This window comes from Macrotis lagotis, chromosome X, assembly GCF_037893015.1.
Source record: "Macrotis lagotis isolate mMagLag1 chromosome X, bilby.v1.9.chrom.fasta, whole genome shotgun sequence".
Taxonomy (NCBI): Eukaryota; Metazoa; Chordata; class Mammalia; order Peramelemorphia; family Peramelidae; genus Macrotis; species Macrotis lagotis.
In genome coordinates, this window is record NC_133666.1 from 558,887,427 (window position 1) to 558,903,035 (window position 15,609).

Here is a 15,609-nt window from a genome sequence, read left to right on the forward strand (position 1 = left end):
CCCTCAGTTGGGAACAGTAAGGTTAGCATTTTACATGCATATTTTGTTAAACATATTTACAAATTAGTAATTTTTGGCATGAGGAATTAAGATTAAGGGAAAGAGATATATAAAAGATAATATTTATAAAGTGTTCATCAGATTCAGTAGGGTTTTTTTTTCCTGTGTATTTTGTTTTTCTTTCTCTGGTTGGGATAATATAGTCCATAATCCATTTATGGTCTTATAGAGCAATAATATTCCATAGTATTCATATACCATAACTTGTTTAGCCATTCCCCAGTTGAGGAACATCCCCTCAATTTCTAATTCTTTGCCACTACAAAAAGGACTGCTGTGAATATTTTGGAACATTAGGACTTTTTCCATTTTTTACAGTTTCTTCTGGATATAATCCTAGAATTGGAATTGCTGGGACAAAAGGTATGAGCAGTTTTATTGCTGTTTGGGCATAGTTCCATATTGCTTCCCAGAAAGGTTGGATCTGTTCACAACTCCACCATCAGTACATCAATGTCCCAATCCTCTCACAACCTCTCCAACATTGATCATCTTCCCTTTTTCTCATCTGTGCTAATCTAATAGGTATGAGATGATACCTCATTGTTGTTTTAATTTGCATTTCTCTAATCAGTAGTGATTTGGAGCATTTTTTCATATGCTTATATATAGCTTTAAGTTCTTCATTTGAAAACTCTCTTCATATCCTTTGACCATTTATCAATTGGGCAATGACTTGTGACCCTATAAATTTGATGCAATTCTTTATATATTTTAGAAATGAGACCTTTATCAGAACTCCTGGTTGTGAAGATTGCTTCCTAGCTTTCTGCTTTTCTTCTAATTTTTGCAGCATTGATTTTATTAGTGCAAAACCTTTTTAATTTAATATAGTCAAACTCATTCATTTGCAGCTTATAATGTGCTGTAATTCTTGTTTGGTCATAAATTTATTCCTTTTCCATAGATCAGATAGAATTTTTTTTTTTTTGATATTGGGTGTGAGATGTGGATCTGTGCCTAGTTTTTGCCATACTATTTTCCAGTTTTCCCAACAATTTTTGTCAAATAGTGAGTCCTTATACCTGAGGCTGTCTTTGGGTTTGTCAAAGAGATTTCTATAGTTGTTTACAGCATTTTTTTTTTTTTTTTTTTTTTAGGTTTTTACAAGGCAATGGGGTTAAGTGACTTACTTGCTCAAGGCCACACAGCTAGGTAATTATTAAGTGTCTGAGGCCAAATTTGAACTCAAGTCCTCCTGACTCCAGGGCTGGTGCTCTATCCACTCTGCCACCTAGCAGTTCCTGTATTTTCTTTTGAACCTATCCTAATCCACTGATCCAGTACCCTGGTACAGTTTTGATGACTGCTGCTTTATAGTACAGTTTTAGATCTGGTAGAGCTAGGCCACCTTTCTTTACATTTTTTCATCAGTTCCCTTGCTATTCTTGCCCTTTGGTTACTCCAGATGAATTTTGTTACTATTTGTTACTATTTTTTTTTTTGGTTTGGTAGTTTGATTGATCTGGCACTGAATAAGCAATTTAATTTGGGTAGAATTATTATATTAGCTTGACAGCCATGAGCATGTGACATTTTTCCAGTTATTTAGAAACTAAGTCTTTTTTTTTTTGTTTTTGTTTTTAGATTTTTGCAAGGCAAATGGGGCTAAGTGGCTTGCCCAAGGCCACACAGCTAGGTAATTATTAAGTATCTGAGGCCAGATTTGAACTCAGGTACTCCTGACTCCAGGGCTGGTGCTCTATCCACTGCGCCACCTAGCCGCCCCAAAACTGAGTCTTGAAGGGAGCAAAGTGGGAGTTGAGAGAGAGAGAGACAGATAGACAGACAGACTACATTTTATAAAAATCACTTTGGCGGATAATTGGAGGATGAATCAGTGGGGATAGACTTGAGATGGAGAAGCCAATTAGAAGGCTGTAATGAGTTGATGAGGTCCTAAGTTACAGCAGTCGCTATGTTGAGTGGAAAGATGGAGAAATGTAAGGGTAGAATTGTCAAGCTTATCATTGAATTGGCTATATGGGGTGAGTATGAGTGAGGAATTGAAAATGGTGCCAAACTTGAGGGCTTGGTTGACTGGAAGGAGGGTGGTTTTGCTCTTGACAGTAATAGGGAAATAGGGAATTACTCAGTGCTGGCAATACAAAGAAAAAGATTAAATAGTTCCTGGCTCTCTCTCTCTCTCTCTCTCTCTCTCTCTCTCTCTCTCTCTCTCTCTCTCTCTCTCTCTCTCTCAGCAAGGCAGTGGGATTAAGTGACTTGCCTAAGGTCACATAGCTAAGTAATTATTTTTTAAGAAATTTTATTTATTCAAGGCAATGGAGTTAAGAGTGAGTTACCCAAGGTCACACAGCTGGGCAATTATTAAGTGTCTGAGGTTGGATTTGAATTCAGGTCCTCCTGACTCTAGGGCTGGTACTCTATCTAGCTGCCCAGAAAAGTTTATATCCTTTTTTTTTTTTTTTTTTTTTAGATTTTTCAAGGCAATGGGGTTAAGTGGCTTGCCCAAGGCCACACAGCTAGGTAATTATTAAGTGTCTGAGGTTGGATTTGAACTCAGGTACTCCTGACTCCAGGGCTAGTGCTCTATCCACTGCGCCACCTAGCCGCCCTATAAGTTTTTATTCTTTTTGATCAGACAGGTATACGTGTAAAAATACTCAGAATAAAAGACAGTTTGGGCAGGATCAGAAAAGGCTTCATTTAGGTGATAATATGAATTGAGATTTAAAGGAATATAGATATTCTGTGAGATAGAAATGAGGAGTTTGTTCTAGGCATCACTATAAGTTGGTATAGGTACTAGAGATATGAGTTGTAATATTGTCTATGATGGTCAATCAGCAAGAAAGTCACTTTTATTTCCACTGTTTACCATTCTATTGCAAACCTTTAGTGTTACCTACTTGAACAGTTTTAACACCTAAACATTTCTACTTTTTTTGAGTTATAAACTATTCTTCACCCTATTGAATAAAATTCTTTATTCATGAATCTCATGAAATCCTTACTTTTTTCTTTTCAGAGTCTTTGTAAGCTAAATAAAATTCAAACTCTGTTCTCTGGAATTCAAGATTTTCTCCACTCCACTCTCTTTTGTAGATTTCCATTTATATTCCTTATCCCAGACTGCTGTGCTTTTATCTACTCTGTTTCCTATATTGGGATTTCTCCCCCCCCAAAAAAAAACACAAAAAACTTGACCTCCATATTTTAATCTTGTTGATAATTTTAAAGTTTGCCTCAAGTGCTGTTTTCTTTTGGGACAAAGATTTTATCTTAGCCCCTCCCCTATTTGTTAATAATGAATTTTCTCCTTGGACCTGGAATTATTACCAGGCATAAGCCTTTTGAAAACCTCAAAGTGCTGTAGAAATATTAGTCATTATTAGTCACAAATAAATTTTTTAGAAAGACCTTTAACATACATTCATGTGCATGCACATACATACATATGTAAATTTATCAATTTTTCCTTCCCTTGTGATTCCTCCTTTGCATATATTTTCCATTTAGATGATTAAGGTTGAGGTGCATATATTCATCCTCTAATTCTGCTTTCTTCATTTAATCCCAGAATGCTTGAGCCAGAAAGGACGTTAAAGGTTGTTTCTAATTTTTCAGATAATGCTATATAAAAAGCAATCTTTTTTCTTTTTGATAATTTCTTAAGGCACACGCCAAGTAATGGAATTGTTAGGAATGATCATTAGAACTCTTGCTGTGAATTGCCAGATTACTCTCCAGAAATTCTGTGAGCAAGTGCTGAAGTTTGTTGATTTTGTTGATTTTTGTTAGTGTGGGCAATTTTATACATGGTATTTCTGTTTTAATATTCATTTCTTTGATGATTTTTGAGCAATTTTCCCCCTAGCAATTGGAAAATACAGCTGCTCTTTTGTAAATGTGTATTCCCTTTGTTTTATTTTTTATTATAGTCATTTGTATTTGTCTCCTCTTCCATGAGATTGACAGCAATCACTTTTATTAATTTTTGTTATTAATTTATTAATAGTTATAATATTCCCATAGTCAGATATATACAGTGCTCTGCAGATTTTAAATATTTAGCATTAATGTCTATTGAAATTAAGGGAGTAGAGCATTTTCAGAAAAAAAAACAAGAGCACTCGTTTCACAGTTAAGGAGAAAATTCATAACCTCTATGGAAACGACCATATTTGTGACTTGTTTTAGAATAAGTTGACCCTTTGAAGGGTGGTGTAATGTGGGGGATAGGTTCTAGAAGAAATTTTGTATGGGGAAGAGCATCAGACTTAGAAATTAGAAACTTGAATTCTCGTCTTGGTTTTTACTCTTTAACTATTTTATCTCAGACAAATCTCCGAGCCTTAGTTTCTTCATTAGTAAAATCAAATAGTTTAAAAACAAAAGATGATCCTGGGCTTCTTCTAGCACTAACATTTGAATCTTAGATTCCTAGGGAAAGAGCAATTGTTTTGGTCGAGGAAAAAGGAGTCTTACTTCTTGGGGAGATCTTGAGTTTAGGATCTTTTAGTTTATTTGGTGTCAGACTTTGAGGATCTTAGATTTATTCTGTATAAAACACTGAATTAGCTAGAAGAATAATAATAATAGTTGTTAATTATATTGTGCTTTAAAATTGGCAATGCATTTTATATTCATGTTATCTCATTTTATTTATGGATGAGTAAGATAACATCTGTCTCTAAGGAGATAAAAATTTCATAGGATTAATAGTGCAAGTATGCAACTAAGTAGAATATAATACTAATTGTTATTTATATTATCATAGGGTTACAAAGTGCTGGATAAGTTAAACGAGAAAGAGAAAAGGAAGTTCATACTCTAGAATGAGAGAGTGTGGGAGAATAACCAAAATTATCTTATTAAGTAGATTCCCCAGCTAAAGCAAAGGGAGAAGTCCTGAGAATTTTCTCACCTGTTCTCACCTCTTGCAAAAAATAGAGTTCAGGTAGATCGGGTTGGAAGGTAGAAACATAGGCAGAGTCTTAGAAGGGAAAACTAGAGCTTTCATCTTTCTGGATTTACTAGTTACATAAGAGAGTGGAGATATATATACTTATCTGATAAAGTCATGTCCTATATAAATCTACTAATCCTCTTTCTTTTCTTCCCTTTGTCCCCTGCCCCCCCAAGAAAAAAATAACATTTCCAGAACTTAAAAAAAAATTTGACACACTTCCTACAATAGCTGAGTGCAACAAATAATTTCCACTTTTGGAAAAATTGCATTTTTAACATTTTAGTCATTGTTTGAATTTAAGAATCATTGAGTTTTTTTAAATGTAGTACCAACTGGATAGTGAGCCTTACTTAGAATCATAGAATCTGAGAGTTGGAAAGTATTTAGAAATTATTTATTCCAATACACATCTAGCAAGTTCCTCTACAGCTTTTCTAACTACAATGTTACCTGTCCTCTTTTTGAAATTTTCCAAAGTTCAGAATGGGATATGGAAAAGGAAATTTTGTCACTGTTATTTGATTTAGTGTATACTTAACCCCCCCCCCCATACATAACAAGTTTAGTTTTATTTATAGTGCCATTTTTTTGTTTGTATGTTGAAATATTTGCATTTTTGAGTATTTTTGTTTAATAATCAATTAACATTAAAGAGATGTCTAGTGAGCTTGAAATTACTAAATTCCTAAGCTCTAATTGTTTTCTTCTTATATCAGGGTGAAATATGCTTCTGTACTATTTGCTGCTTTTCCTCCCATTGCTTGGGTTCAAACAAAGCAAATCTAATCCCAATACTATATACTACAATCCATGAATGACATCAAATATATATCCCTGCCTAAACTGTCTTCTCCAGACTAAAGATAATTGCTTCCTTTTACTAGTCTTCATATGGCATTAACTCCCATTCCCTCTCCATCCTGGTTGCTACCTAGATTCCCTTCAGTGTCTTCCCTAAAATGTGGCTCTCAGAATTGAATTCTAGGGCAGGGCAAAAGGAGATTTATTCTGAATATCATTTTTTAACTTCTTGTATTTTCAAATAACTAATTCTTCCTCTGGGGAAAAAAAACCTTAGTCAACCCTTAGAAGAATTAAAGTCAAGTTAGCAAACATTTATTGAGTGCATACTCTTTTGCAGAGACTGTGATCAGTGCTAGAAACATATATATATATATATATATATATATATATATATATATGTATGTATGTATATGAAAAAGGCAAAACCAGTTCTTGTTCTCAGTAATGGGGGAGACAGTACACAAACAGCTGTATTGTTGACAACAATGTTGTTTCAGTTGTGTCTTGACTCTTCATAGCCTCAGTGGTTTGCCATTTCTTTGTACAGTTCATTTTATGGAGAGGAAACTGATCTTAACAGATTTAAGATACTTGCCCAGACTTATACAGTCTGCTCTCTGAGTCTTAAGCTGGATTTGAACTCATGAGGATGAGTCTTCCTGACTCGAAGCTCAGTACTCTATCTACTGAGCCACCTAGCTGCCCCAAACAGCTAGAGGAAAGGCACTAACATTTAAGAGAAACTGGAAAAGTCTTCCTGACAAAGGTGGGATTTTAGCTAGAACTTGAAACTAGAGAAGCTGGAAGGTGGAGATAAGGAGGGAGGCAATTATAGGTATGGAGGATAGTGAAAATATACAGCTAGTGTCACTGGATCTCAATTTATGTCAGGGAGTTAGGTTTAAGAAGACTAGAAAGGTAGGAAGGGGCCAGATTAGTATTTCTAATTATTAGTATTAATATCTAAATATTAGTATTAGTGCAAAGTGCAATAAACTTAAAGTCAGGAAATTCTTTGCTGCTAATAAAGCTAAATAAGTGACCTTGGATAAGTTACTTTACCTCTGGGCTTGTTTCCTCATCTATAGGATGAAAGTATTGGACTAATTGACTTTTGAACCTTTTGCAGATCTCTTGGTCTATGATAATGATTTCTCAAATATGTGTTATAATTATGTATATAAGTGTGAATACATATATAAATGTGTATATATATATATATATATATATATATGAATATTATTTTGGTGTAGTTTCCCATATAGGAAATTTTGTTGTTTCATAAAATTGTACCTTTACTTTTTTGATCTTTCATTTTATACTTAACCTATTTTTTTTAATAGAATTCTTTCTTGGGGCATAAATTTAATCACCATTTATTTTTTTGGAGGTATTGACCTTTTGTATATATTCAGATTCAGACTATGAAGTTGTTACACTATGAAACTGATATAATTTAGAAATAAATTTTATGATTTGATTGTCTTTTTTCTATTTCAGTATCAAATCTTATTTCTGGAAAAATTCCTTATAAGCATGAGTGAGTTCTGGCTTATATCGGCTCCTGGGGAGAAAACATGCCAGCAAACATGGGAGAAACTACACGCAGCAACGACCAAAAGTAATAATCTCTCTGTTAATTCCAAGTTCAACATTCCTGACTTAAAGGTAAATGAATGAATGAATGTATGCATTTAAAAACTTTCATTAGGGGTGGCTGGGTGGCGCAGTGGATAAAGCACCAGCTCTGGAGTCAGGAGTACCTGGGTTCAAATCTGGTCTCAGACACTTAATAATTACCTAGCTGTGTGGCCTTGGGCAAGCCACTTAACCCCATTTGCCTTGCAAAAACCTAAAAAAACCCCAAACCTTTCATTAAAAGCTTTTTTTGCCAAAATATAGTGGACTCAAATAGAAAGACCAAATCTTACTATCAAGAAGCGAATATTCTAATAGGGAAGGGAAGAAATAGCTCATGATGGATCAGCTGCAAAAGACAGATGACAAAGCCATAGGGGATAGAGTGCATGGGTAGGAAAGTTTAGTATTCCTTAATGTGCAGTTCCAGGTACTTCATTTTCTGAAGTATCTATTGTAGGCATTTTAGTATTTGATTTCTTCACTATTAGGAAATCCAGAAAACACTAGTAGTATTCATTAGAACTTATAATAGATAAAAGATAACTGCATTTTTGGGAATTAAAGCACACACGAGAATTTAATTCCCTATTCAGGCAATTCTTGAAAGACTTGGAATTTTCCTACATTTTTGACAATATTAGTTATATATTTTACTTTTTAAAATTATGTTGAAGTGTGAGTAGATGCGATTGCTGCATAATTAAGTATTCTGAACTTGTTTTTCTGCTTTACTTTTCATACTCTGACTTATGTTCAGTTTTATATATAGCTGTCTGCATCTAAATTCTCTTCTACAGCTAATATACTTGTGGATATCTCAGATAAATTGACCTATTATTGACATTCCTGGGAAGAAGTAGAGCCCTGAAATCAAATGTTTTTATTATTCTTTTAATATCTTTCTTTGTTTAAAATTGGAAGGATAGAACGATGAGAGTCTAATGAAAACATTTGATGTATTTATAATTTTTTGATGTTTTGTAATGAAAATCTCATAGGATCATAGACTTAGAGTTGATAGGCCCTTGGAAACCATTTGATATACTCACTGATTTTACATATGGGGAAATGAGGTCCAGAGGAAGTTAAGTGACTTGTCTTGGATCACACAGGTTGTAAGCAACAGTGTTATGACTTGAATACAGCTCCTCTCAATCTAAATCTAGCATTCTTTTCACTGTTCCATGATGCTCCTTCGAGTTGCTGAGAAATACTTCTGAGCATAATAGCACATTTAAAAATGGAACACTAGAATGTGTTAGAATGTGTTTTTTGTTTTATGAAATAAAATATATTGTTTACTCAAGTTGTATTTCAGGGTTTCATCTATGCAATCATACTTAATAATGACCAAAATAATTGTTTTTAATTGTAACTAAACACAAAATTTTATAGTTTCCAAAAGTTGCTATAATTTGAGGTTCCATATTTTTGTACAATTTTATTAGCATCCACTCCTGAGGCTACTAAAAATACCTTGTGCTTTTCTGCATTTGTCTCATGACAACAAGAATTTCATCAAGAACAGAACCACATTAAATGGTAAGACAAGTTTGATGAGAAGTGTTGGTCCTAGGATACAGATTCCCTTACCAATATGAAATGATGTTTAGCTGTAGACTACTAAGATACAACAGCAGTCAACCAATCAGCATGCATTTAGTAGGTGTTTACATGAATGAATGTTCAGGCACTGGATAAAACAGAAAGAGGAAAAGGATCTCATATTCTAATGGAGGAGACAATGTTTGCCAAGGATAAGGTTTACCAGATATGAGCAAAGTCAGTCATTAGCATTTATAGAATACCTACTTCATGCCATGCAGTATGCTAAGTTCTGTGGGTGCAGAGAGAGCAGTCTACGATCTGCTGAGGGAGGTGACATGCAGAGGACTATGTATCAGTCAGATATAGACAGGATAAAACATGGCGAGAAGAGAAGGCCCTAGCTCTGAGAAGTTTGAGCAGAGATGAGATGAAAAAGCCACTCATGAGAGGCTGCCAGTGAGGTGCATAGAGCCAGAAAATGCAGTGTCTTGTGGAGCAAGAGCAGAATTACCAGTGTTGCAGGTCTTAGCATTGTTCCTTTCCCATAGCAGGTGCTAAAAAAAATATTTGTTGATTGATAAATAGAAATAGAATGAGATTCAAGATGACTGCTTTTTTGTCTTTCTTTTAGGTTGGCACCCTGGATGTTTTAGTTGGATTATCAGATGAATTGGCCAAACTGGATGCATTTGTGGAGGGGTAACAAGTTTTTTAATGTGCATATTATAGTGTAAAATAAACCTTTGTAATAGTTACTAACAACCTTTAGTCATTTAGGTTTAATAGTAGATAATGCTCTTCTAGATCATTTTGGAAAATAGTTATTTTTTAATGCACAAATTAAAATAAAAGACTCTAGCAAAGACCATTTTAGGTAAACCTTATTTCACATGATTCTTTTAATTCTGAATTTCAGGGTGGCTAGGTGGCGCAGTGGATAAAGCACCGGCCTTGGAGTCAGGAGTACCTGGGTTCAAATCCAGTCTCAGACACTTAATAATTACCTAGCTGTGTGGCCTTGGGCAAGCCATTTAACCCCATTTGCCTTGCAAAAACCTAAAAAAAAAAAATTCTGAACTTCAGAATTGTATTGGAACTTTAAGTGAACTGAGAATCACATAGAAGTCCATATTAACTTTATACACACTATCCTTTTATATATATTAGCAGAACCATTGTCTAGAACTGCTAGGATTTTTTAGTCATCCCTTGGGATTCATAGTTTTTCTGGACTATCTATTCTTTTAAGGAATTAGGGGGTTTTAATTTAATAGACAGCATTTAAAAATTCAGAATAATAACATTACACACTATTATTACACTGGTCCTTAACATATTTGTAGCTACCACCTAAGCAATTTTTTTTTCCTAAGCAAAAGACTAGTTCTATTAATTTACTTAATTTTCTGTGGTTGGCCTCTTAGCAGAGATAATGGAGGTGTGTCTTCCAACTGCCATGACTTCTTCCTATATAGAAAATATTCCCATGTGGCACTAGTCTTCAAAATTTTATAAATATGCTTTGCATCTAAGGCTATTAATGATTAAAGAACAGTACAATAGCAGATCTGATTCTTAAAAGCAAAAAAAAAATTACCTAGCAGGCCAGGTGGTAAAGGAAGTAGCATTATTTTTTTTCCACTATCGGACTTTCAGTTCTGGCACTAACACTTAATAAAAGCTGTCTAATATCAGGGATACTGACTCTTTTATTGCATTTTGAGATCCACTTGAGTAATTACCATGCCTCACATAATTTTGTATGCCCCTAGTCTCCAAAAAAATTTCTTATATCTGAATTAAATTCAGCTTAGTATTTATTACGTGATCAATAAAATATTTCTTAATGAATTATTTTATAACTTTTTCATTCTTCACTTTAAAATTTTTTTAAAATTTACTTTAGTTTATGAAGCAAAACAAGCATTTCCATAACATGGTATAATAAAAAAGGTAATTGCTCATGAAACTAAATTTATATTGTACAACTTGCTTTTCTTTTTAAATATATAGTAAGATTCCTTCATATTATTAATCTGCTATTTCTTGCTTTCCTGTATGTGAGTGGCATTCATTCCTCCATCCTAGTTCTTATGGTTAAATACTTTATTCAGTTTTGTCATCATCTAATATGTGAAATGTTACTTTGTTTCAGGGAGTTACAGAAAGTTGAGTGGGAAAGGATCTTAGAGATCACCTAATCTAACTCCTTTATTTATAGATGAGAATGTTGTAAATTTTTTTCAACTTTGCTTTATGATTCTTGTTGATATTGGTTTTAAGTCTCCTTTGATGGACTTTACCAGCCAAAGGGATTAGGTAATTTATTGAAGACAGAATCAGAACTGGAAGTTTCTCTTGCTGTTCAGTGTTCTTTCTACTATAGAACTACTACTAGCCTTCCACCTTCTTTACTTTTCAGATCATATGAGACACCTATGCTATCATCCCTTTATTATTAAACTTTATTTTTAAAACTTTAATTGATAATTGCATCAGATTCAGAAATTTACTTTGAAGAAAAAAAATGCAAAATTCACATCTTAACTTGAAATAGAGTTTGTAGAAGTTAAAAACTAGAATTATATATCATAATGTCCATTATGGACACTGCCATTTTAAAAGAAGACACATTTATTTATGATTATATGCTTTCATTCTCCCAAGTTTGTCATTTTAGGTCTAATCTTTTTGTACTATATTTCTCTAAAATAATTACTGGTTTGTTTTTTCCTTTACCAAGAGTTGTTAAGAAAGTGGCTCAATATATGTCTGATGTACTAGAAGATAGTAGAGATAAAGTTCAAGAAAACCTGTTGGCCAATGGAGGTAAGCCAAGTATTTTTTTTACACAATCTCAGATGCAAATCATTATGCTTAAAAAGCAGATGATAAGGTTAACATGTAACATTAAATACAAACACCCTTGTTATATAACAGCTGATTGTTAAAAGAATTAGGATGAATGGGCCAAATTATGCCCTTTCATATACAGCCTCTTAAAATGGTTATCTCAGAAAATGTTTCCTATGAGTGCTTTTAATACCTTTTGCTATTTCATCAGTTCTGTTTATTTACTGCCTATTTAAAGTAAAACTCAAGTTGTGTTTGAAAGAGCAGGGGTCTACTAACTATATATGTCAGGTGGACAAATCTTTAACATTAAAAAATTCAAATCTTTCTTGGCTAGCAGCAAGCCAGATTTGATCAGTGAGCTGGAGTTTGCTGCCCCTTGTGTTAGGTAATGGAGATGTAAAAAAATAAAATACATCCTACCCCCAGGGAGTTTATAGTATAATAGGTGTTCTATTGTATCAAGATAAGTGATTGTGCTTGAAATTTGACATTTTCTTTCTTCCCCACTAGTGTGTAGATATTTAATTTGTCTTCTGTTATAATAGATAGCCTGTTTAAAATGTTGAGATTTTCCTAGAGATTTGATGAATTTATAAATAGAGAGGAAAGGAACAGATTAGAAAAATGGAACAGGGTGGATAATTTGAAAGTTTATATAAGGAATATTGTGGACTAAATACATCTCTTCTGGTTGGTTAGGTAATTTGGTAAAGAGGATCCACAAGCTAGCCAGAGCCTATTTCTTGAGACTATTTTATGATAAATAGCTTTTTTATGATTCTACTTCACCTGTCTAGTGCTTATCATAAAAAAAGACTGGTCATCAAATTAAGAGGCCTTTTGGGATTATTAATAAATAATAGGATAATAATTAAAATGGAGAGGTCATTAATTAGTTTGTTATGAATTTGGAATCCTGATTCCTGCAATTTTTTTTAAAGTGTATCCATCAAACTTAATAATGTGTGGTAATGAGATTTTTGGTTTTTGTTAACTTTCTCAAGGTCCCTTTTCTTACTAAATAATGAATATTAAGCTTAAAATCTCAGTGTTGAATCTTTAGTAATGAAATTTAACTCAATTCCTACATTTCAGTTGACTTGGTTACATATATAACAAGGTTCCAATGGGATATGGCCAAGTATCCAATCAAGCAGTCCCTGAAAAATATTTCTGAAATAATTGCCAAGGTAAGATCAGAATAAAGACTGGACTTTTAAATTTTAATTTATTATATAAATGATAAACTTATACCTTTTTACCAAATTCATTGCCTCTTGTCACTGAATAAAATGCTAAATAACATTACTAAAGAGCATTATATTTTTATCTCATCACATGAAAGCACATAAAAATATACTTTTGCTTTGTTTATTCCAGCTATGTGATAATGTTCATTAAATGTAATTTTGACTTCTATTATAAATTACCAGTTAAATCCCAAGTAAGAAAAAAAAGTCTTTTTAACATAATTGAATAAATATTACTGAAATTATCTTGAGAATAAATGGCTTCCCAGATTTCCCTAAAAGTTTCAGTTAGGAAAGTAGTTTTGAAACAGTTCATTGTTTGACAGGTTGTAATGACCTGAACAGCAGTTTGACTTTGCTTAGTTATCTAAAATACCTTGACTGATGGTCCTTGATCTCCCATTAAGTTCTGTTGTGTGGGATACTGTTCAATTAAATATAAATGAAATCAGGAATCAAGAAGAATTTAACTCAAGTCCCCTTGGTATTTTAGTAAAAAATGAACATTTTGATGTTTCCTCTAAACTAAGTCCCTTGCATCTGAATAATAGTTGTAACATTTCTTTAGTGCTTTATAGTTTATAAAGTGCTTCATGTTATCTCTATTGATTTTCACAAATAATCTCGTGAAATAGGTATTATAATTATCTTCCTCTGGGAAAGTCTAGGCTGGGGTAAGTGAATTCCCCAGAACTTTATAGTTTCTGAGGCAGATATTGAATTTGGGTCTTTCTGACTCCAGATTTGGCACACTGTGCTCCTTAGCTGATATTTACTGGGACTTATTTTTGTTTGATGTACATTTTGTGCATTTTTCCAGTGTTCAAACCACTGTTGAGGAAGGATGGAGTAAAGCTATTTCATTCTTAGAAAAATTACAAGAATTAGTGAAAGACTTGTAAAATTTCAAATGAAAAAATTTCAAGTATCTAAAAGTAGAATTGATTTTTTGGTGTTTTGATTATTTACCTTTAAAGTGCATCCAGCCTAATCTCAATTTACAGAGCAGAAAGCTGAGGCCCAAATTGTCATACAACTTTTGGAGGTAGAGCCAGGACTAGATTAGAGGCCTCTTGATGCCTAGATCTATTTTCTTCACACAAGTCTACATTGTGTCTAAGATAGCCCTATGTAACACATGAAAATATATACCTTCCTCTATAGTCAACTCTGTTATTTCTATGAGAATTGTACACTTTGTGAACCATTTGTGGCAAATTTGTCTCTTCCAAGCTGACTTCTTTTTGTCATCCTTCTGCTTTTAACATCCCTTGGTTGTTATATACCCGGAATGTGAAACAGATTTTATTATCAGTTTGAGAGACAAATGATCCAGGAGGTAAATATGCCAGAGAAAAAGCTATAGAATAGTATTTTTTTTATGAACCAACTTTCTCTTTTGTTACCATAATATAGTACTAAGAAGGGAAAATTTATATAATTGAAAAAACAAGCTATAATACACAAGAGGTTTAATAAGCTTCATGAACCAAATTTTGGTAGACTTGAGAATTTTGGAATACTCTTGAAGCATTACATCTTTTTGCAAACTTATAATTCTATAATTAGTAATTAGTGGGTATTTAGCATTTTGGACAAAGTTGGAAAAAATGGATAGGTTGTTAGAAAAAAAGCTGTGTTTATTTTCAAACCCTCGTTTTAGGGACCATCCCCTAGCCTTAACCTGATGGTGCTTGTTTTTTTTTTTTTCCTTCAGGAGTATTGACTTGGATTAAATTCAAACTGATCCATTAATTTGATAAAATTAAAAAACTTTACTTAGGATATGAATGATGCAACAACATTCAAGTCATTTAAGACAATTTTAATAGATTGCTTAAAGTGTAATTATTTTGCTTAATGCACTTATTAAACTTCTCTCCTTTTATCATAATAGTGGATTCTAAATTTGATAGTAATAACTACAAAGCAGAGACAATAAAACTTGCTTTCAATTAAGAGTAGAAAAATTGCCTAAGAGAACATTTGTAATCATGATCATAGTGCCTATCAGCATCTGGTTACTGCCAGATAGTACCCTCTTCCTCTTTCAGAGTAATAGAATCAAATCCTCTCTTTAAATGATGAACTAGTGGGTTATTGGAAGCATGGCAGGAACTTTCTGTTTTTGTGTTAGACAGAGCTGGGATGTTTAGACATTTCAGAGGCTGGCAGTTAACCAGCATCAAAGGAAAAGGAGAAGGGTGGCCTGGACTTCACTTCTTGTTAATAACTGGTCTTAATTGGCAGACTTAACAGTCCTATTGAATGATTTCCCCCCCTTCCCCCTTTCTGTGGGTCTATGGTTTAAGTGACTAAAATACATTATTCCTTTTGTTGAAATTGTAATAATGAAATGATCATATGATCAGTGAGTCAGACCTTGGTGGTCAGATGAATTGTCTGCTTATGTTGTTTTTCCTCTATGATTTTATATTCAGTCTGGGACAAACATCATTTTTGTGACATTTGAAAATGGTCTTACCCATACTTTCTCAGTTTCATTGAGGCCATATT

The 15,609-nt window shown here is 33.3% G+C and overlaps 1 protein-coding gene across 9 annotated transcripts in view; it reads left to right on the plus strand.

Annotated features, from left to right (window-relative positions):
- Positions 1 to 15,609, plus strand: part of ATP6V1C1 (ATPase H+ transporting V1 subunit C1) — a 52,019-nt gene that overhangs the window by 16,305 nt on the left and 20,105 nt on the right. For 3 of the 9 annotated variants that reach the window (XM_074200879.1, XM_074200880.1, XM_074200886.1), the window contains 6 exons: positions 379 to 423; positions 1,161 to 1,215; positions 7,298 to 7,465; positions 9,618 to 9,685; positions 11,730 to 11,815; positions 12,938 to 13,032. In XM_074200879.1, coding sequence (XP_074056980.1) covers positions 7,334 to 7,465; positions 9,618 to 9,685; positions 11,730 to 11,815; positions 12,938 to 13,032 — 381 coding nt within the window. In that variant the 5' untranslated portion in view covers positions 379 to 423; positions 1,161 to 1,215; positions 7,298 to 7,333. The other 6 variants (XM_074200884.1, XM_074200878.1, XM_074200885.1 and 3 more) reach the window with 3 other exon arrangements.